The sequence below is a fragment of the Euleptes europaea genome, chromosome 2, assembly GCF_029931775.1.
Source record: "Euleptes europaea isolate rEulEur1 chromosome 2, rEulEur1.hap1, whole genome shotgun sequence".
Lineage (NCBI taxonomy): Eukaryota > Metazoa > Chordata > Lepidosauria > Squamata > Sphaerodactylidae > Euleptes > Euleptes europaea.
Genome location: NC_079313.1, coordinates 31,046,998 through 31,071,034, shown reverse-complemented (window position 1 = coordinate 31,071,034; position 24,037 = coordinate 31,046,998). Strand labels below are relative to the sequence as shown.

General features: G+C 43.5%; 1 protein-coding gene across 1 annotated transcript in view; it reads left to right on the top strand.

The window, feature by feature from the left end:
* BRINP3 (BMP/retinoic acid inducible neural specific 3) overlaps nt 1-24,037 on the top strand; it is a 302,264-nt gene that overhangs the window by 238,933 nt on the left and 39,294 nt on the right. Inside the window, exon 6 of the mRNA XM_056845184.1 lies at nt 5,197-5,419. Coding sequence (XP_056701162.1) covers nt 5,197-5,419 — 223 coding nt within the window. The remainder of the gene's footprint in view (nt 1-5,196; nt 5,420-24,037) is intronic.

The window sequence follows — 24,037 nt, the reverse complement described above, 5'->3', positions numbered from 1 at the left end:
ATACAGGACATGATTTCATTAAGAGTTAACAAGCTCTGCTCTTGGCAAAAGTCTCCCCCACCCCTTTCAGTTTTGCATTGGAAATGAGTATCGTACAAACAATACAAGCCTTGCTTATCACTTATAAACAGCATGTCAAGTTTGATAGCAGGTGTGGTACGACATGCCGTCCTTCAGCAAATGGCTGCAGATAGTAAAGGTTCCTCCAGTATACTACTTTGGGATTGACAGATGCGAGACGTGTGGTATGCGGTGGGCTGTAGTCATTAGACCAGGACCACAGAGACCCCAGTTCAAATCCTCAGCCAGCCATGAGGTTCACTGGGGCCGCATCCACACATAACTGGATAGTGTGCTATCATTATATTAGTAAATAATTGGAACTGGATTTTTTCCTGTGTGGCCAAGAAAATGCCGGCTGTGACTGAATGCTATAGTGTAACAATACCCATGGGTGGGTGGATGCAGGTTGAGTGACTTGGGTCCAGTCACCCTCTCTCAGCCTAACTTACCTCACCGATGGTTGTGAGGCCAAAATGGAGTGGTAGGACAACTACTTTGGGCTCTTTGGAGGCAAGGTGGGATAAAAATGTCATAGATAAATCTAGCCGCATTTGTGTAGATGGGAAGTATCATACACACACGCACACACACAATGTAAAATATATGCAAATGTATGCCTTCCTCAGTCTAATAACTCACTGCTCCAGCGGCTCTCTAGTTCAGAGCAACCCCCAGAACGTCCAAGAAGCCGGTGTTTCCTCGTCTGGAAATCCCGTGGCATCCAAAGCACCTCGTCAGTCTCTGAAAGCTGCCAAAGATGCTCCAATGCCCACGTCGATCCCTTTGCAGGTTGCAGGCTGATGAAATCAGCAATGGCGACGGAGCCGGTTCTCTATAGGCAACTTGCCGGGAAAAAGCCTACTGTTTTTATGTATAATGAAGAATGTTTTTACAGTATAGCAGGCCTGCATAGCTCATGGTGCCTCAAACTGAATGTAACCTACCAGCTGTGGATTGTGACCAGCCAAATGCTTGACAATCCCCCCCACAGGCTGTGCAAACTAGAAGAGGCTAAAAAAAACCCCTCACACACAGGTTTATAAAGTCCTTAGTAGTTATCCATACGTGGCTGGTGAGAGATGCTTGGTTTGGCAGGTTTGTCATGCTAGGAATTTTACAAAGGGAGGCACAGGTATATAAAGTTGGGTCTTTCAGAAAACGTTTCTGTTTTATTGTACAATCCATTCCATTCCATAAACCTTTAATGGCATAGGATTGTACAATCCTGTTCAGTTACTTGTCAGTCTCCGAAAGCTGCCAAAGATGCTCTAACGCCCATGTCGATCCCTTCGGAGGTTGCAGGCTGATGAAATCAGCAATGGCGACGGAGCCGGTTCTCAATAGGCGACTTGCCGGGGAAAAGCCTGTTGTTTTAATGTATAATGAAGAATGGTTTTACAGTCTGTTTTAATGTATGTTTTAAGCTAAATTTTATCTTGTTGTGACCCGCTGTGAGCCCTGCTTGCCGGGAATGAGGGCGGGATAGAAATTCAATAAATAAATAAGTAATAAAATAAATAAACTGGAAGGGAATGATCCAGTCCTTCTCCTGCCCATGACAATGCAGGCATACAGCTCCATTTACTGAAGAAAGCTGGGGTGCAAGACACACAATCTATTATATCAGCCCCCCCCCACCTTTTTATCCTATCCTTTCTCCAAGGTGCTGAGGGAAGCTTAATGGATGATCCACCTTCTTGCTAGACCCATTCCTTGTCTTCTCTTCTGCACTGGTCCTCCCCTCCAGTGTGCTGCGACTGGTACTTGACCTCTGTAACTTTTATTGCTCGGATTACAATTAAAGTCAGTGTTATGAGAAGGGAAGGGATAATGTGTGCTTTTTATTTGAGGCTAGCAGGCCTGCATAGCTTGTGGTGCCTCAAACTGAGTGTAACCTACCAGCTGTGCATTGTGATCAGCCAAATGCTTCACAATCCCCCCCACAGGCTGTGCAAACTAGAAGAGTCTAAAAAAAAAAACCTCACACACAAGTTTGTTAAGTCCCTAGTAGGTATCCATACATGGCTGGTAAGAGATTTGGTTTGTCAGGTTTGTTGTTCCAGGAATTTTACGAAGGGAGGCACGGGTATATAAAGTTTGGTCTTTCAGAAAGAGCAAGGGTACTGAGTGGGTGGCTACATGTTTTTCTCAGGTTCAAAACCATTCCACTCTGAAATTTAGATTTTTTTTTTTTATAAAGACTTGCAGATAGGCAATGGAAGTGAAACAATGGTCATTTATGCATGGGAGTTTTACCTGAGGTTCCTTGCTCACTGGACCCACACTTTCCTATTGGGTCTATGTATCAGCAGTCTCCAAGCTCCAAGCTCAAATCAGGACGTATTTGAATCCCCACCCCTTGAAATGCTGCTTCGTAATTTTCTGTAGTGAGAGAAAAGTTCCCTCCGCCCCAAACCCAATTGCCACATAAAAAAGCATTTTAAGAACATAAAAAACACACAAAAAAACCAGAGCACTATGAAAGAAGGAGGGTGGGGAGAAATCCAAGTATCGGTTTTAAAAAGTCTTTCTTTTGCTCAGAAAGAGCTCTCAGGAAGCAGGAAGTATTTGAATCCCCTCCTCTGGACCTGCTGCTTTGTAATTTACTGTGAGCGAAACTAAGCTTGTGTGTCCCGCACTTTGCCTTCTGCATAGAGATTTCAGCCGGACTGAGCTCAGTGGAGAGGGAAGAATCGAGTTAACAGAGAAACGGGAAGGTCTAGGGTTTGTGAGGGCTGGCTGCGAGGTCATCTCTAATGGAGGGAAAACTCATGCATAACTCCAAGGAACAACCGAGACAGACGGGGGGGGTGTGATCGTGAGTGAAAGTACCCATGCATAAATGACCCATGTGACATTCCAAATGCAGGATAACACCTGCATTTGGTGTTCATTGGTTGGTTGGTTGTGCAGTGTAATGGTTAAGAAACTGAACCATTAAGTGCTGTTTGCATGGATCTCACAAGCCACTGCAGACAAACCACAGTTTCTCAGCCTTATCAATCCATAATTAAACAATAGTAATACTTTCAGTGTTGATATGAAAATTACTGAACAATATATACTTGGGACGTTCTCAAATTTCTCAGCCTTGTTAGTTTAGATGTTAAGAAACACCCTCGAGGGCTGTTGAAAAAAAAATTTGGCCGGTTAGGATTCGGCCGAACCCGGCCCAACTTGGGTCCGGTTCGGCTGAATTCCGAACCCCCCCTGTACAGGAATGCCGAATTCAGCGGGAAATTTGGCATTCCCGAACAAATTTGGTTTAAAGACCCTCCCGCCCAGTTTCCCGGAAACCGAGCGGGGGGGTCTTTAAACTGCTCCGCGCTGCCTGGGAAGTTTCCCGGGACTCCTGGAAAGTGGGGGGGTGCAACAGCTGAGCATCGGGAACCAGGCAGCGGAGCAGTTTAAACCCCCCCCCCCACCGCCCGGCTTCCCGGGAGTCCCGGGAAGCCGGGAGGGGGGTCTTTCAAGGCGGGAAAAGGCATGTTGGGGGAACGCTGAACCTGCTGAATTTATCCAGTGATCGCCGAACTTGCCGAATTCGGTGCATCCTTTTCCCGCCTTTTTTTGAGTTCGGTTCCATCCGAGCTGAAGCCCCTGAATCGGGGGAAATTAGGCTGATTGTTCGGTTTGGACGAACCGAATCGACAGCCCTAACACCCTCATTTTGGTTTTGCTTCTGGGTAGCATGAGTCACACCAAGGAGACTTTGTTTTTTTTTACTGTTTTCCATAAAGTTACACATTTTGCAATTTTATTCTTTGTGTCGTATGCATATCAGTGGCATATAGTGTATAAATGGCATGAGGATGTGAAAAAGAGACCAGTTAGGAACATCATGAATGGAACCAAAAGGTTCCGTATGATCACACAAAACCAAAAGCAAATAAAAATGGAGACAGTGATGAGGCAGCTACGTGCATTTTGTGTGTGTTAAAGCATGAGAGTGAGGAAATCCTGGTGAAACCTTCTGCATAAATATTTGGAGGGGGAGATCACTGTAAATTGGTGAACTTCTATTCTTCAGTTTATGGGAAATGTAAATTGATGACATAATTTACATTCATAGAAGACATTCCAGTGTTCAAAGGATTTTATATACATTCTTTGAGAAATGGTATAGAGTAGTGGCTAAGAGAATGAGCTGCGACTTGAGAGGTCCCTGGTTCAAATGTCACTTCTCCCAGGAATTCACTATGTAGCCTTAGGCAAGCTAGCTTTTCTGAGCCTCAGCATTCCTCCTCCCAACATCTGTAATATGGGGATAATAATACAAACCTACCTTATAAGGCTGTTGTAAGGTTTTAAAGATAAGTAAATCACTCTGAACACTGTTAGAGCCATATGAATGCAAATATAAAACCCTTACAGTGGCCCTTAGAGTAAGCCACCCACAAGCTGAACTCATCTAATTTATGGCTTTATTGGGATTTAAACAGGGGACTTCCTGGCTCACATTTCCTAGAGACTGTGCTATGCTACTCTGTCTCGCTAAACAATGGAGTTTTAGGCTAGATCCACACACTGTTGAGTGTTTGGCTGCCAGCTTTTACACTAGTTCCTCTAGCTGTCCTTTTAACGTCAGTTCGATCTGCTGCAAATAGTAGTTGATTTTATTCAGATCCTAGCCATGAAAAGCTTCAACTGCCCATTTCCACACACAAGCCCCTGTTAAAGGGACAGGAATTTTTCTCCTAACCAGACAGCAATCCTAGCCAGGTATTTCAGTGTTGTCATGCTATTGTAATAGCTCACCTCCTGCATCTTCCTGTGTGGACATGGCAAAGGAAATGAATCACAAAATGAATGATTATGATAGTGTAATGGCACGTGGATCCATCTTTAGGCAATCTTGTTTGGAAGTAAGTCTCAAATTTGTTTGCATCAAAACAGCCTTCATTAAAAATGAAATTGGGAATCCTAAATGTATCAGATGTTGCACTGATAATCTGAGCTGTGGAGTCCTTGAGTGGTCATGTTGCATTAACATTTACCTCATGATAAAAGTGATAGTATTGCATTTGCCTGTACATCCATTAATGGTGACAAAAAATCGGCATACATGTTGTCTTGCTTTACAAAGGACCACCAACTCATAACTTAAGGATGTTGAATTTTGCCATTTTGCAGATGAATTCAAGTTCTTTATGAAAAGGCTCCCCATGAACTATTTCCTCAACACATCTGCCATTATGCACTTGTGGACAATGGATTCAAATTTCCAGCATCGTTATGAGCAACTGGAAACCAGCATGAAACAACTGTTCTTTAAGGCACAGAAAATTGTTTACAAGCTCTTTAGCCTTAGTAAGAGGTGCCATAAACAGCCGCTCATCAGCTTGCCAAGGCAAAGGTAAGAAAACAACCACCAAAAACAAGCAACCTAGAACAGTGATTCCTAAATGAGGCTTGTAGGTAGATTAACAAACTGGTGGCAGTTAAGGGTTGGTAGAAATCTAAATCACAAACAATTGACTGTCTTAAAACATTTCGGCATCACTGATTTCGGATGCTCTTTTGATATTAATATCTTAAGGAGTGTTCATAAGTCTTCCAGTGTTATTCTTTCATAACAAAAGCATAACTATGGGGCAGCCAGTATCTTAAGAAGTGCATTCCTATGTCCATGTGAACTGGCAGTACCACAGGAATCTTCGCCTTTCCACCTTCTAGCCAATTATGTGAAAATGTATATGGGGAGAGAGGATGCTATGCTTTGAGACTGTAGAGAGAGGGGGCATATGGGGTAGGGATGCCAGTCTCAAGGTGGGACCTGGGAATCCCCTGGAATTATAACTCATCTCCAGACTACAGAGATCAGTTCCCCTGGAGAAAATGGATGCTTTGGAGGGCAGACTCTATGGCATTGTATCCCACTGAGGTTGTTGTCCTCCCCAGGCTCCATCTCCAAGTCTCCAGGAGTTTCCCCAACCTGGAACTGGCAATCCTACCCCATGCCAGTGGGCAGGGAGAACCTGGCAACCCTAATATGGGGATACAATTTTCCCTGGCATCCTTGTGGCTGGCATGATGCAGTCTGTTTCTGAGTACTTCACAGGTTTCTTTCCTCCTCCATCATTTAGTTGGGAGAAGAAAGGGGGAAATCTCCATCTCTCAGCCCTACCTGCCTCACAAAGTGCCTGTTGTATGTGTGTGTGTGTGTGGGGGAGGCAATTGCAAGCCTTTTTGAGACTCTTTATGGTAGAGAAAAGCAGGGTATAAAAGCCAACTCTTCTTCCTCTCTTCAGTGAACTAACCAGGAAATAGCGTAGGAGGTGGCCAGTGGCTCTGAAACAGCTCCTAATAAACTGAGCTGACTGACCTTCTGAAATGTGAATGCTACAACATGGAAGTTCAAACACATCCACCACAGCTTTATCGTTGGGCATTTCTGCAGACAGCAGATTCACATACCATGGGTACACTGACAAATGTCTTTGATTAGTAATGTCACACCATTTGTTTTAATAGGGGTGTCATCAGTAACATAATGATATTCTTATCTGGGCCAGAAAATAGTCTGACAGTGCATTCCTGAGAGGAATGCCTGTGCTGGGCTTAGGAGGCAACGTGGCTGCACTGCCTCCTCTCTGCACAAAAAATCTGTGCAACTCTCACAGGGTTGCAAGGGAGATATGCCACCTAAAAGGTAGCGTATCTCAACAAAAATAAAAAGGGGCATTGCCGGGCTGAAAAGGCTTTGGAGGCCACCTAAAAGTGGTCCCGCCCCAGCCCGGGGCTAGAACGCCCCGGGAACGCCTCCCAGGATGCCGGCGCAGCCTTTGCCGGCGTTCGGATGCCAGCGGAAGACTCCATCAGTGACCCAGCCTGGCGCTGCCGCAGCAGTGACCTGTGACCAGCATCTGGGCCTTCCTGCTGGCATACAGGCTTCTTATGCTGGCGTTGGCTGCCCAGACACCGGCGCAGGGGGTCCAGACGCCGGTGTGGTGCTTTCCTGACTTCCTGAGGGCTTTCACCCTCAGATCTCAGGAATGCGCTGCCAATCTCCTAGAACCTGTGCTACTACAGATTTGACATATAAACAACCCTGGAAGTGGAGCTACCATGTATTCGCTACTCTGAGTTTTTGGGTGGAACAGCAGGGTATGTTTAATACATACATTAAAATAATTTAATACTGCTAAACTCACTCAATGATATGACATATCTTGAAGCAAACCACATCTAATTTTAGAAAGTATAATCATCAATAATTGTGCTTCTTGAGTTAACTGGTTGTTTCTGTTGCTTATTCAGAATTTTTTAACAGTTAAAACTATTAAAGGATCAACTTTGGCTTAGCAAGAACAGCACATTGATGGAAATAAAAACTTAAACAAAATGCCATATGAATGGAGTAACCTGGGGAAATAGTGATAGCATGCATGTTGTTTATTATGACTTAGTTTTAAAACAGTAAGATGTGTGTAATGTGGGGATGAGTTGTGATTTTACCCAACTTCCTGCCATGCACCCTTGGACAATTCCCTGTTAAAATTTACAAAGATAAATGTCTTCCACCACCCCACATGAACCTTAGTGGTATCACACTATTTGGCCATTGAGGCTTGCTGGCTGCCTCAGTTTCTTCTGTGAAACCAGAATATCTATTTACTCTGAGCGTGTAGCAGACCAGATCATTTAATCCAGTAAGTAGAAACAGCGTGTATAAATCCAGAAGCTATTGAAAGAACTAAGCTTATTATCAAGAAATCTGATTACTTGGAACTCAAAACATGAAAAAAAGCTATGGCTAAAAAGCTCTTTGCCATGGGGAGGGAGGCAGAGGTTATGTAACTGCAAGCAGATCACTCTCAAACTTCAACCTATTATGTTGCCTTATATTGAGTCAGACTATTGGTCCATCCAGTTCAGTATTATCTGTTGTGATTGGCAATGTCATATATTGAGCCTGGGACTTTCTGTATTCAAAGTCTGTGCTCTACCACTGGGCCACAGCCCTTCCCTCATTCATCCAAGTGAAAAAAGCATAGGTGGGCAGTGCAATCCTCAGGGGGTGGTAGCTGCAGTGTGGCCAGGGATGGTGCAGTCAATGAAGCATAGAAGCTGGTTCATTTGGTCTTCCAGTTGTAGAAGACACCTGGCAACATTTAAGCATTTTTGAGACATTTACACACTGCCTTTCGGAATAACCCCTGCCATGTGATACACACCACATAAAAGGGAAAAAAAGGAGAGGAAAAGAAGCAAATCCAGGCACTAACTCTTAGGGATCTGTTCCATAATAATGCAGCAAGGCGGAATGGAATGGCTGCCGATAAGAAGAGGAGCCAAATGGAAGTTGATCATAGGTAGATGGGTAGAGGGATTGTCTTAGCTCACTCTCTTTTTTTTGATACAGTCAATGGGAATGGCTTCTAATGGCATTGCTAATGGTTAGAAAGGAACAATAGGATGGATCAGTAACATTCTATACTTTCTTTAACTCTGAAAAAATTCAAACAAGGGTTGAGAGATCATTCTTGTTTGATAGCGAGATAACTATAGCGCTAGATATGATGGCTCAATTCTGGAAAGCTCAGCACAGGGATGCTGGTCCCTATGGCAACCATAGCACATAGCCCAATTTTATTTAACTTTGATGGCTTGTTCACTCATACATCTCATCACTTGATTCTATGGTCATTGCGTGATTGATGAACATTTATGATGAACCAGCCCTTAATAACAAAAGAACACAAAGTGATTCTCAAAGAACTAATTTTAAAAGGTGTATTAGGATTCAAGTACATTTTTAAATCAAGAACTCAATTCAAGTCCAGTAGCATCTTAGAGACCGACAAGATTTTCAGGGCATAAGCTTTTGAGAGTCAAAGCTTCCTTCATCAGATCTGATGAAGGGAGCGTTGACTCTCGAAAGCTTATATCCTCAAAATCTTGTTGGTCTCCAAGGTGCTCCTGGATTTGAATCTATTTCTTCTACTGCAGACCAACACGGCTACTCTTCTGAAACTATTTTTAATCAATACATCCAGCTTTGTTTAGTTTTATTACCCCCCCCCCAGATTATTATTTTTTGTATGCTTGTTCACTGCTATGGTCTCGTCCACTTCTGCTGCAAACACTTCATCTTAATTTAACCAGAAAGGAATTGAGACACAATGAGATTCCTCTCAATGTCTATTCTGCTAAGTTACTTCCTCCCTGGACTAGATCAATGTGTCTGTATTTCTTTGGGTCAAAGGGTATGGGAAAGCCTATTTGAGAACTAGGTAAATACATCCCAGGTTCCTTTATTGTAATTTCAGCCTGTAATACATTCCAGATGGATTCTCTAATTATACTTTATCCCCAAAGAGAAGAATGGTGATAGCTTTTATGTTATGAAGGGGTGACTTTAAAAATGCATTACGATGAAGTGACAGATCCTTCTCTCCAAAAGCATTTTACTCTTTGATGGAAAGTCCATGAATCATAGATACTGCATTTCTCCTAAATTATCTGCAGAGCAGATTTCCCAGATTCAGTTGGTCATTTTCCAAAGACAGTTAAAAAAAAAAAAGATGCCCCCCCCCAAATCCCCTTAACAACCTAGTCTGTCCTCCATTTTATAACTCTGCTGTCATTAGGATTCTATCCAGAATCCATTGAAGCCATGGGGAGTTGTAGTAAATAGAATATTCACTGAAACTATGCCAAGGGAAAGTATGATTCACTACGCCAATAGTGATTCAGAAGAGGGACAGATTGCTGTCTTATGGCAACCATAAATCCAAATCAAGAGCATAATTTTTCTTATAGAAAGCAGAGAATGTTTTAAATGTCTCCTATAAATTATATAGACTTTATAAGAATCTTAGAATATGCTCATATGCGGCTTAACCGCTTCCTGGGTCATTACCAGCCTAATCTTATGCAATGTTAGATATGTTGAAACTGCCCTGTTAGTCCATCAGTAACTAATTATAGAAGGCTGCCTTATATGATCATTGGGCAATCTAGCCAAGCACTGCCTTCTTCTGACTGGCAGGGGTTTTCCAGCATAGGTTCTGCTACCTAGAATTCTGTCTGGAGATGCCAGGATCTGAGCCTGAGACCTTCTGTGTACAAAGCATGTGCACTGCCCCTAAACTGTGGTCACACTCCAAAATAATCTGTTTCCTATGTGTTCACTATCCTCTCCTCATACACCCAGTTAAGGATGAGGTTGGGATTTAGCATTCACATAATCATTGATTATCATGTCAGGCAATGTCACCACATGTGATTGGGAACACATCTACTCTAGGCACAGGTCTGTGTGAAGATGGCCCCACTTCCCAATAGAAGCCCCTCCCTTGCTAAAAATTGCCCAGAGATCTCATTCTCTCAGGGCTGAATGACATGATACAATTTCTAACAACCCGGGTCCGGGCCTGATTCTGTTTCCTCACAGCCACACAGTAACTGCAAGGAAGAGTGTTTTGAAAATCTGTGAGGGCCCAATTTGGCTCAGGATTGCAGCATGGGGAGCAGAGGGGCTCCTGCCTCCTCCCTCACACTGTTTTCTTGAGCGAAAATGGCCCCAGGGGAGAGGTATTTGCCCCATTTTGGATCCTCATGTGCAGCTCAGAGCTGTAGATTGAAATCCAGGAACATACTAGTCAAGACAAGCTGAGCACTGGAGGAGAGCTGCCATGCTCTCTACTAATAAGACAAAAATGCTTTTGAATTTCTCTTCTTAGAACATAAGAAAGGCCATGCTGGATCAGACCAAGATCTATCAAGTCCAGCAGCTTGTTCACACCTTGGCCAACCAGGTGCCGCTAGGAAGCCCACAAACAAGACAACTGCAACAACATTGTCCTGTCTGTGTTCCAAAGCACCTAATATAATAGGCATGCTCATCTGATCCTGGAGAGAATAAGTATGCATCATGACTAGTATCAATTTTTGCTAGTAAGCCATGAATATCCCTCTCCTCCATGAACATGTCCACTCCCCTCTTAAAGCCTTCCAAGTTGGCAGCCATCCCCACATCCTGGGGCAGGGAGTTTTCACAATTTAACTATGTAACTATTCTTCTTGCAGTTGCTTTTACAGATGCACTGGCAATCGGGCATGCAATGGCAGAAGTGAGATCTTTTTTATGCAGTAACAGTGAGTTCTGTTTTTTGCTGTGTGGTAGGAAGCCATTCTGGGGAACAGAGAGTACCAAAAAAAAAATCTAAAAGGAGAAGTCAGTTTAGATTAGCTGAGGTTTCCCATGTAAGTTCATTTATTTCACACTCTAGTGCCCTGCTTTCTGCAACTAATACTCCCCACCCCACCCAGTCAAGTCACATCTGACTTACGGTGCCGCTCATCCCCATGTAAGAAATAAAGAAGCTCCTCAAACAGACAGAATCTATTGCTCATCTTCAGTAGCAAGGCTTCTTGGCAGTTTCCAAGGTCTCAGAACTAAGCCTGGCACACAGGTGCATTTGGGTCCATGTAAAGCAACTTCCTGGCCTCCTGTTGTCTTCGTATCATAGACAGAATTTGTATGGTCACTTGATGCTTCAAAAATCAAGCTCTATTGAAAGAAAAATAATCATCCTCTTGAATTGACTAGAAAGTTTCCCACTCTTTAATAGCAGCCAAGCATCACACAATTTATATTCATTCAATCTTCAGGCTTTTCATTTTCATTTTACATTGTATATGCCAAAGTAACATTTGTGGGCTGTCAGATCAGGAGGAAGATTTGCAATCAAATGCAATTTTATATCTGACAGTGATCACACAAGCTTAAATTCCATATTGAGTTTTAATGGGAGAGAGGAATAAGCAAGCAGCATAAAATCCCTTCTGTGTGCCCTAGTTTTGTTGTTTTAAAATTCATATGCACAGCATAGTTCTTGAGCACTAAATTCCCATTGCCTCTTTATTGAAGGTGTCCCTGTATTATAATGTTCCACCAAATTATTGAGTTGTGATTGTGGTGAAACCTCCAGTAGTGTTTAGATGAGCTGCCCTGATGTCACAGTGGGGTTCACTCTGCAAAAGGACTGACATCGTCTGAAGTGCTCTGATTGAAGAGCTGTGTAGGAAAAGCAGAGGGACCAAGGGAGGAAGGGGTAGAAGAAAAAGGGTCTTAAGCCAGAACAGTGTGAGGAAGAGAAGGTAGTCCAAGGAAGAATCTGAGACACAAGAAAAACAGGGAGAGAGAGAAGTGGCCAGGAATACCAAGGTAAGGAAGACTGAAGTCACATGTTGAATTGAATAACCAGCCAAATCTTGGCTTATAAATCTCTAGGATATATTGTCGAAGGCTTTCACGGTCAGAGTTCATTGGTTCTTGTAGGTTATCCGGGCTGTGTAACCGTGGTCTTGGAATTTTCTTTCCTGACGTTTCGCCAGCAACTGTGGCAGGCATCTTCAGAGTAGTAACACTGAAGGACAATGTCTCTCAGTGTCAAGGGTGTAGGAAGAGTAATATATAGTCAGAAAGGGGTTGGGTTTGAGCTGAGTATTGTCCTGCAAAAGTATTGTCCTGTAAGTATCAAGATAATGTGCTAATGAGGGTGTGGTATGTTAATATGGAACCATTGTATCCTGAAGTGATCTGTTAATGTGTGTAATCCAAAACTAATCTGTATGGCTATTGATCGCTACTTACACAAAAACTCCAACCACCACCCCCGACAGAAAAGAGGAATAATCAAAACATTAATGGACCGTGCAAGACGGATCTGTGAACCACAGTTTCTCAAGGAAGAAACTAATCATCTAAATCACGCACTGCTAGCAAACGGCTACTCCAAGAATGAAATCAGAAGGGCCATTAAACCAAACAAAAATCAGAAAACTCAAGAAAAACAGTCTCCCATAGGAAAGGTATTCTTGCCATTTATTAAAGGAGTCACTGATAGGATGGAGAAACTTTTGAAAAAACATAACCTACAAACAGTGTTTAAACCCACCAAGAAAATACAACAAATGCTACGATCAGCAAAAGACAAAAGAGACCCCCTCACCTCTGCAGGAGTATATCGTATACCTTGCAGCTGTGGAGAAGTTTACATCGGGACCACAAAACGCAGCATACAAACAAGGATAAAAGAACATGAAAGATACTGCAGACTTGGCCAACCTGAGAAATCAGCAGTGGCTGAACATGGACTGACACAAACAGGACACAGGGTCTTATTCCAAGACACTGAAAGACTGGACAATTCTACCAACTATTTTGTCAGATTGCACAGAGAAGCCATTGAAATTCATAAACATCAGCACAACTTTAACAGAAAAGAGGAGAGTTTAAGAATGAATAAGGCTTGGCTTCCTGCCCTGAAAAACCTCCAGACAAAGACAACATTCAACAATAGCCATACAGATTAGCTTTGGATTACACACATTAACAGATCACTTCAGGATACAATGGTTCCATATTAACATACCATACCCTCATTAGCACACTATCTTGATACTTACAGGACAATACTTTTGCAGGACAATACTCAGCTCAAACCCAACCCCTTTCTGACTATATATTACTCTTCCTACACCCTTGACACTGAGAGACATTGTCCTTCAGTGTTACTACTCTGAAGATGCCTGCCACAGTTGCTGGCGAAACGTCAGGAAAGAAAATTCCAAGACCACGGTTACACAGCCCGGATAACCTCTAGGATATAGTTCACAGATTTGGTTCCATCCTATTTTGAGATTGCGAGGATTGTCAGGACATGAGCATATTGTTTAAGTTGCTCCCTAAATTGGTGCTGTATCATAAAGCTTTTTGCATCGTCATCATCAACATCATCATCATCATCATCATATAGTAGTAGTAGTAATATGAGTGGTTGTAGTAGGATGAACAATTCCTTAGTAGAGTTGCTGATGTACATGTCTACTGATGGCTACCACCAATGAGAAATGACATTGACATTTGGGGCAGGAATGCAGAATGTGGTAATGAACAAAGATAGAAATCCTGGAGTAACACCTTGGTTTCTCTGATTTAGAAAATCTGTCTGATCTGCATGCTGGGCAGGGTTGCCCCTCCTTTTAAAAGCAAGGGGGAAAAGCACCTTATAGTGGGTAGGGCTGGCCTTGATGCAGGTGGCAACTTGAGCCCATTGACTCAGTGGACTTCGAACAGGGGAACTCTGCTAAGGATTAAACTGTTATGCATAGGGTTACCAGCCTGCTGGTGGGGCCTGGAGTTCGCCTGAGATTAAAACTGGAAAAAATGGGAAATTAAAAAGGTAGAATCTATGATGTCACACTCCCTCCCCTCCCCAAATTCTACCCTCTTCAGGTACCACTGCCTAGTTTGCAGGAATCTCCCAAGTCACACTTGGCAGCCCTAGCGGTATTTCACACTAAGGAAAAGAGCAAAGTATACAAATCCTAAGAATTCTAGAAGTAAAGAATCTTTCATTTGTGGGAAAACAGCTGAGCAACTACCAGCACAGTTATTCCACACTTTTCCCACATGTTTTGTTGGTTATTTTTGTTACATCCTACTAAGCTCTGGTATGCTCATCAGTTTAAGAAACGCCAAGGCATAGTGAGCAGAGAATGCAAACTGTTTCAGTTTGCTTGCGATTTGTCACTTGTGTGGAATTTTACTAACAGCAAGCTCTATCAGCGCAAACTAACCATCAGCTATGGAAATGAAGGCATCTTGAAGTGCATGGGGTACCAAAGACATGCGGACTCGGAAAATGCTAGGCATTAACAAGTGCCACTGAAACTAATAAAAGCAATACTAATTAGCATTTATATAGTGTTCTGTTCAAAATGCTTCACTTCCATCTCCGTAATCCTCTTCAGTCTGACATCAGGTTAGCATTATTGCAGATTGTGGGAGGGAAGGGGGAGGCAGAGAGGAAAGGCGATTGTCTAAGGCCTGCTGGTGAGCTCATAGGCTTAGAAGGAGCATTTCCTGGCTCACAGGTTACAGTTTCAATATTTGCATTACATCACTTGTCAGGATCAAGCAGAGGTGTGGCATAAAAGTTTCATGATCAGGATCTTTCACAGTTTTTATTTTAATTTTAAGAAGAGAGAGTCACTGGGTGAGTAGGAGTTTAACCTTTTGCTCCCATTTAAAATGCCCCTGTTGCAATACATTCTGTATGGGGGGAAAAGACATGTGCGCCTGTCTTTTTCCACAGACAGAGAGAATTACAATTTTAGAAGAGCTTTAGAATGGGAGGAAAGGATTAAATACCACCTCACCCATCGACCCTTCTGCACTCTTCGATGTGGCTCCTTGAGATTGCTAGTTAGCTTTAACAAAAAGGAAGATCCAAATCACAATTGGTTCATATCATGAACGTTTTGGCTTTTGTATGAAATGCTGCAAGTCACATTTGGTTGGAACTCACAGGAAATTTCCACTAACAGAAGGGGAGGCATTTTTTGCCAATTCTCCCTCCTGCTGCAGACTTCTGACTCTCCCTCCTGCTGTTGCGGTCCAAAGAGCAGAAGCGGCCCTACCAGGAATGGAGGTAAGGAGAATGAAACATACACACAATGAATTGGGTTAACAAAGGCCACCGCTTTATTGGTTACAGCGGATGGAGCATTGGCAAGGCATAGGGCATGGATCCAGACATCGAGCAACTACCCTGTTGGCCAATGAAACAATCCCCAACCCAAGTGTTGGAGGGCAAACAGGAGTGGTGAACCTGTGGTTCCACTTGGGCGTAAACCTCTAAGTGGTTCTTTCGCCACCTGGGAGTGGAGCCACACAACATCCCACAAGCTGTGCATCTGCAGTGGTACTTGACCCCAAGAACCCTTATTGGGGTCCCCAAAAAGGGGGAAGGCAAGCATGCAGGTGCATCTTCCCCACATTGGATCTTCCCCAATGCCAAAAACAGCCTAAACTGTGATGAAAAGCAAACAGAACAAACCATAAAACATAGGGAGGGAGGGTGGGTCTGTTGTTGCCAGCAAACAAGGCCAAGCAGCCGGGCAAGGAGGCCTTAAATAGGCAAAGGAGGCAGGGTAACCTCCAGCATTATCCCACCCTCAATGCTGCGTTATCCCACCCCCAATGCTACAGCCCAATCAGCAGCCTGCCCCTCATGCAGCAATAGACTGCTTGTTGCAGGGGCAGGCAGAAACCACCCGGCCATGTGGCTGGCGGGTGGAAATGTCCAGCTCTACATCCCCAGCAACAGCTCCATTTTGGAGCAGAGCGGCCGCAACGGGCGGCCTTGGTAAGTTCCTCGGCTATGTGCTTTGCAGTGCTAAGGGCAGAAGCGGCCCCGCCAGGAAATTGAGGTAAAGAGAATGAAAGGCCACAGATTTATGCTTACAACAGATGGAGCATTGGTGAGCCATAGGGCAGTGGTACTTGACCCCAAGACCCCTTATTGGGGTCTTCAAAAAGGGGGAAGGCAGGCATGCAGGCACATCTTCCCCGAATTGGATCCGTCCCAATACCAAAGTTCCTACTGCCACAACCAACAAAGGAGAGAGTTCCAGATTCCATGGAGCTGGAGGTTTTGCCCCCACTGGACAAGTGCACACCATCCGGATGGTATAGTGCAGACTGCAAGAATGAAATATCTGGGTGATGGCTAACTACATCACCTATTGCTTCTATGAAGTATCCCATACTTCTGCACACTTTCTTAGCAAAGTCAACCTTTGCTGGAAGCATCGGTGTTGTACCACACCTGCCACTCCAAAAGCTGTGACCAAATCGGACATATGTCAGGCAGCTTGGAACGCAGCTCCTGGAGGTTTGCTATCACAGTCAATGACAGATCAATCCCTTTGTGGCCTGGCAGGTCGTTTTCCCCAAGCTGGATCATAATGGTGTCTGGGGGGCTGAAACATGTGACGTTTCCCATCACTGTTGTGAAAAAGGTGTCCCAAAGCATGCCTCAGTGACCAATCCATCTCATGCATAGCTGTCACTCCAGACCCAGAGAGGTGCCCCAGCCGGATGATTTGGGATAGCAGCAAGCCCAGTGTACGATACCGTGCCCCAGAATTCACACCAATTTCACCCTTCCTGTAAAGAAAAGAATAGGAGATCATGATAGTACGTGCCGTAGGTACCCTTACCTACGAATGTAAGTTTTAAACGCCGAGAACTTCCAGCGACGGATTGAACCAATGTCACTGGATGAGACACCTCACCCTATGGCTATGGTGGCAGCCTCTATTCTGAAAGAATGGGTTCTGAATTCCCCGTGTTGTAAACCAACTGCTGTAAGGCTAGACCTTAAAATCTCCATGAACTGAAACTTCGTGAGGAAAGTTTTGAACAAAATGGCTTCAAATTTAGAGTGACATATTACTGGGAGCTGGCCAATGAGTGCCCTGAGAATAGGGTTAGTTTAACCTGCTCTGTTTAGGAGGCATAGTGACTTATGGGCACTTGCAAATTACATATATAATTATATATTATATTATTATATAATATATAATTTGATAGTATTTTATGTATATTCATTTTATTTTATTTTATTTTATTTGGAATATATTCAGCCAACTATCCACAAATTAAAAACAAATTGAAAGCAAAATAACACTGTTAGTCAGGTAATGCAGGGGTCTGGGAGCAGTTCGGCTGAGTCCTATAGGCCAGCAACACATGTGCACTGCAAGTAAGCAAACTCAGACACATCAGTTCTCAGCAAGCCAAGACACCCAAAAAGTCCTGCAAACAATTGCTTTAGTAAAGCCCCAGTTCAGACAGGGAAGGGGGGATCCAAGCAAGATCTCTGCCCTTAGCACCTACCTGAAGACAAACACCATAGGGAGGGGGGTTGTGCCAGTATCCCAAAGGATGAAGCCCTACTGCCCAGAGGACCCACATAAGCTGTCCCCCAATCTGGTGACACAATCACTCAATCAGCACTAAGTTGCAATCAAGGCAAAAACTCCAAGAGTAAGCAAGAGCTAGCACTGGGGGGAAGGGTAAGGTGGGTGAATGGGGGTGCGACTGAGAGGTCTGTGGTCTACTTGCATGTAAATGCTGCCACTGCAGCTTACTCCGCGCCTCTGTCCGCCTCCGACTTTCACTCCGCACCGATCCACACACAACTGCTGCGCCTTGCTGCTCCTCGTTCTTCCATTGTTGCCAGCTGTGATGAACAAAAAGTTAATCTTTGGGAGAAGCTCAGAGAAAGGGAGTGGGTGGAGCTAAGGAACTCACTCTCTCTGTTCTGAAGAAAGGAATTAATTCTAATTTTGGTAACCTGTGTGTTCAGTAGCTGTGTTTGATTCCGGGAACCTGAGGGTTCATATCTGCCTAAACTGGTGTAAAACAAATCCTGTGGAGTGACAGGCAGAGATTGGGAGGGAAAGTATCCTTTCTCAGGCCCCATGGCTTTGGGAAGGAGATATTCCTGATAAAGGGGTGGTTTAAGGAATCACTGCCACAGAAGTGGGGTAGATCTATAGTGAGAACTGGAAGAGAGATCTGAGGAGAAATCTCCATAGTTCTTTATTCTCTGGGGGAAGAGAGATGTTTCTATTCAGCAGAGTCTGAATAGAAACATCTATAAGTTCCATCTTCTTGGAACTGAACTGAATTTGTGAACTTAAGTTAAGAATTGTAATTCTGTACCAACTAACCATCTAAGATCTATGCATTCTCTGAAGTGAAACCTATGAAAAGCTCTGGATCTATGCTTTCCCTAACTATGGTTTCCCCTCCAAATCCATCCCTTGTACAGTGTTTAATAAATCTTTGTTTCTTGGTTGTTAACTTGAAAAAAGCCTCTGGTGTCTCAGGTAAAATAAGTGTAGGGGACTAAGGAGAAAAATGAAAACTCCAAATCAACTTTCTGGCAAACAAGCAGTCTCTCTTTCTCCCTCAATATGCGCGGGGGTGGGATCGTGATACCGGCAAAAAAGGCTGAGCAGCCAGGGGAGTAGGCCTTAAATAGGCAAAGCCAGTGGGGCAACGCAGGAGTGCCTATACCATCCTGCCCCGACACCCCAGCCCAATCAGCAGCCCGATCCTTGTGTAGCAAAAGTCTGCTGATCTTGGGGCAGGCAGGAACCATCTGGCCATGCAGCGCAGCTGGCTGGTAGAAATGGCTGGTGCTACGTTTCCAGCAACAGCTCCGTTTTGGAGTGGAGCTGCAGCCCCAGTGGCTACAATGGGTGGCCTTGGTAAGTTCCTCAGCTGCGTGCTTTTCTGGGATTCCCCAGTCTATCAGGGGCTGCCTTTTGAGGGAGTGGACTGCAGCGGGAGGAGAAAGGCGTGAAAGTCCAGCTCTGTGGATGGAAATCCTTTTGGACAGTAGATATTTACTGCAGGATCCAAGCCATTCAGCTGAGGGGGAGTTAGGCACATGTATCTTTACACTGTACCCAGAAACATGCCTTTAACAATTAGATTCTTAATGAGAAATTTCCACAGGTAACGAAGCATGCTAATTGGTGTGCATTTGTCTTTCTGCATTTTCCGGCATTGTGTTTTATATCCATTGTGCACGACCATTAAAGACGATGGGATCCCCTCTCCACCAAGTGGCTTCACACAGCAATCAATGGAAGCTATTTGCTGATAAATCTGTGAATGACAAAATTCAAAAAGCTCAGAACCCCGTGGTGCTTACTAGGATGTCATCAGAATTACCATGGGACTCCATGCTCCTCATGGCTACCTTAATTTAGCTGATGGTGACTGACTGGGAAGGGGAATGTTTTTGGGGAGAAGAAGGGAAAGGAAGGAGGAAGGGAGCAAGACTCTCTCCTCTTTCCAGCCAATTGGGGGATACTCCTGCAACAGCCGTGGGTATGTTTGAGAGGGGAGTGGAGAGGAAGACATAGAAAAATCTTCTGGGAACCTAAAATCTTGCCTCACTGGGAATACAAGCATTGAGTGCCATAGCAGTACAAACGTCTGCAGCATCTCTTACTGACAGTGCTTTCCCGTCAGTAGCCAGGCTACGTGTTTGCGCAGTTTAATTTTTTCCCTTGGGACTTCTAAATAGTTAATGTGGATAAATGGTTCCTAGTCATTTTTGTTCTGCTGTTCAGGAAACATCATTTGGGGGGTGGGAGGCTTGTTGCTTTAAAGACTGCCGGTGATAACATAGCATTGTGTGCTATATAAGTGTGTACACATGTGTAAACAAAGACGGGGCATCACAGTGTCAAATCTGTGCAATGGACAGAACTGGTGGAATATAAACGAGTTTGAGACTGTGTTGGTTCCATTCAAAAGTTGGGGTTAATTTTGCAGGGTGCACTGGTTGTACTGAAGCAAGGTAACAGCTCAGATGACTCAGAGGTTGGAACAATAAATATAAAAGAAAAGAACAACAGCATAAAGGGAACGTTCACAGATTACTCTCTCCCTCAAATGCCTGTCATAAAAACAGACCTTAGATGGTCCTAAAGCAGACATGTGAAAAAAGCAGTGTAATTAGAAATTTTAAAAAAGAAAACAAGGCCCAAGAGAATATCCTGAACATAAAAGAAAGCTGCCTTCCTCCCCAAATTCTCATATGTGTACATCCCTGCAGAGCAGATTACATTGGAGGTAAAGTTGCAATATGTATAAAAGAACATCTAGTTTCAAATAAATTAACAGAACTGAAAGAAACAAGTTTTCCCATTGAGTCATGGTGAGTAGAATTTACAAATCCCCCCAAGACAGAGTAATTCTTAGGACTTGTGTAGTATTTTCTGAGTATACAAAGTGTCCTCACATGCTTTATAGTATTAGATATTCCATGGTTAGTAGAATGAGTTTGGTGCATTGCTGAATTCAATGCAGTATCATTGGGTAGTATCTGCATAAGGCTAATTAGTATGCTGTTCCAATCAGTCGGCAATGAGAGACATCAATCAGTGCCAAGTCTAAGCAGCACGATTTGTAGATTAATTAAAAAGGCAACAAAAATATTTTTTTTAAAAAAAATTAAACAGTGCAAATGTGACAAGAAAATACTGGATCAAATAGTATTTTCCCTGGCACGTTTGCAAAATGGAGCTTTCTTAGCAATTAATTGCTAATGTACAAATCATCCAAAACAAATGAATAAAATTCAAAACAAGTGAATATAAAGGATTATGTTTGTTAAACACAATTCACCAGCAAACCATGTTCAATTCAGCAAATGCCAGCATTTGAATTTTTGAGAGCACTCAATTTGGCTCTCCATAAAGGGAACCAATTTGAAATGCACATGCTCAGTTCTCGACGAGGAGCCCGAAAATTGCTGCATGAATGGGAAAACAGGTTTTGTGAATCCATTAGTTGGATCAAAATGGCCAGGTTTAAGAGGATTGCTAAATGGTTCCCTTTTGCCCCTGGAGGAAATAAAAAGGGTAAGATAAATTGGATGTTTTGTTTTTGTTTTTCCCTTGTGAACCCTCCTTTAAAATTTTGGCTCAGGACAATTTTGCTTAGTACTCTGAGTCTGCAGCCCTAAGTACATTTACTTTGAACTAAGTCAACAACAAAGTTTTTATATGGTCAACAGCTTTCAGTAATACAATAATTGAAACAAAACATAGTCATTGTACATGTTTGGGAAACTAATTATTTCAACATCTGGGATCTTATCTCAATGGCTGCATTTACCTGGAAGTAAGCTCACTGAAGTAATGGAACAGTTCCAGGGAAAATGTGTGACAAAGATAGTCATTGGATGGGCTTTCCAGGAACGCCCCCCCCCCGGCAACTGGTAGTGGGTGGTAGGACTTGCCAGCAGGAAAACTAGTCCTAGGTCTGTGTTGCTTTTAGGGTAGCCAGCTCCGGGTTGGGAAATACCTGGATATTTTGGGGGTGGAGCCTGAGGTGGGTGGGGTTTGGGGAGGGGAGGGACTTCAGTGCCATAGAGTCCAATTGCCAAAGCAGCTGTTTTCTCCAGGGGAACTGATCTCTGTCACCTGGAGATCAGTTGTAATAGTGGGAGATCTCCAGCCACCACCTGGAGTTTGGCAACCCTAGTTGCTGTCAACACAGCAACGTTACTTCTGGTAACATTGCCAGTGACAAATGGCCTAGGGTGAGTTTTCCTACTAGTAAGGCACTTGCTGGCCAGCTGATAGGCACCAGGGGGGAGGAGATACAGAGCGGGGGGGTGTACCACCCCCAGTATGGGCCTGGCACCCCTGTCATTGGAATTTTAGAGTAGTTGTAGCAGGTTCTTCAAAAATGGGTATGAATGACTGTGTCTTCACAACTTTTACTTTAGGAACTATTCTGCAAACCAGGGGATCAACCCAGATTGGTAAAAGCACCTCCCCTTTCTGTACCTGACCCCATTGCGTGGATTTTGATCCATACTCAGGGGCCAAGTTCAGAATTAAATCTATGTTATAACCTTCAGTAATTAAAAATCCAGAAACATTTATAACACAGTTGGAAATCTCTTTTAGGACAAGAGAGGAGAAGTGTAGTTTTGGACAGAGCAGTCCTCCTTTTCCTTATTCAGGCAGAACCATTTTGCTGTCCTACAGAATCAATGTTTCTAGAGCTGGCCCCAGGAGAGATAAATGTTTTGTTACGGAGCAGCAGCACTGCTGTGGAAGTATCCCTCCCCACCATTCAAATGTTATTTCTGTCTTCATGCAGAGATCAAATTGAGCTGCAAGCTTTCTGGAATGTAGATTCATGAGTCTAATTTTTAAGTCAGGATAGTGATAGTCGCTCTGTGTGCACAACTTGTGAGCCTCCTGCAGATATTGGCCTGACTATGGCAATGCAAAAGAACTTGGTTTTGCACAGGTCCACTGTCTTATTGAAGCTGGGCAGCTACTGTTGCAAAGCAGCTTCATGTGCGTAGTCAGCATGACCGTGCAACACCTTCCCAGAGCACAAATCTCCATTGTGCTAACTAAGCCCATGTGGCTGGTTTCCACGGGCAACAGCTGCTCAGTGAAAACCAGATGCTGGGTGCATACAACACCACACAGGTAAGTTATTTTGCCTTGCCAGCATCACATTTGAATCAGGCCACAGATGTTCCTTATGAAGAATTGCAAGCAGTCTGCCAGGGCAAAGGGTGGTTTCCCCTTGCACTCCATGAAGGGCTGCAGCATGTGACAGATTGAAATGGAAATTGATGGTTTCAAATTTCTCATCCCTGATGTTTCCAACCAACAATCCTGATTTTGTTTCTCCCTTGTATGAATCAAATCTATGATTCTTTACTTTCCCACTGTTTTCTGTTTCCTCAGACCAATTTTTTCCCAGTAAAATGCAGATATTTCCCAATATTATTTATGCACCAATAAATCAGCATTATACAAATATGATACTTTCAAGAGGGTAGCCCACAAGGGCTTGCAGAGGAGGAGAAATCTGTCCCCCCCTTTCCCGTCACTGCCAACTCTGGCTCTTCCTGGGCACCTGCTCCATCTCCAGCTGGGCACCTACCACCAATGGCTTCAGCTCACCTGGTCCTCAAGCTGGCTACCACCACCTCCCTTTCATGTCCATCTTCTCTTCCTGGCTACCACTACCTCCCTTTCATGTCCATCTTCCTGGTCACCATAACATTTTGGGTTGTTATAGCAACCTAACATGAAGGGTTGCTTTTGGTAACTCCCATATTCTTTTTAAAGCTATTTTGGCAAACTTGAGGATTCCCCCTCTCAGTTTGCAGAACCCATAATGGTAACCAGGCTTGACCACATTTCATTGCTTTCATTATTCACATGAGGGACATCCTTTGGCTATTAGATATAGTGATAAGCAATGCAAATTGTACTTATCACACCATATAAATGGTGTACAAAAACTCTATAATATACAAATGAATCTGGAAAACCAATGGCAAAAATAAGAAAACCACAAGCTGACAGAATGGAATATATAAAAAAGAAACCAACTATGGAATATGTGTTCATCCCCAGTTGAAATGGTCACAATAAAACAAAGCTGCACTTTGTTTAGCAAGTGTTCCTCTTTCATGGAACATACACTAGTTGTAAAATACAAATTGCCTCCGGCATGAACAAAGCCAACTACACCTCAGATGTGCATCACTTTGAATCGCACCATAAAACGCTTTTTGATCCATTTCATTACATTTGTTGCATGTGG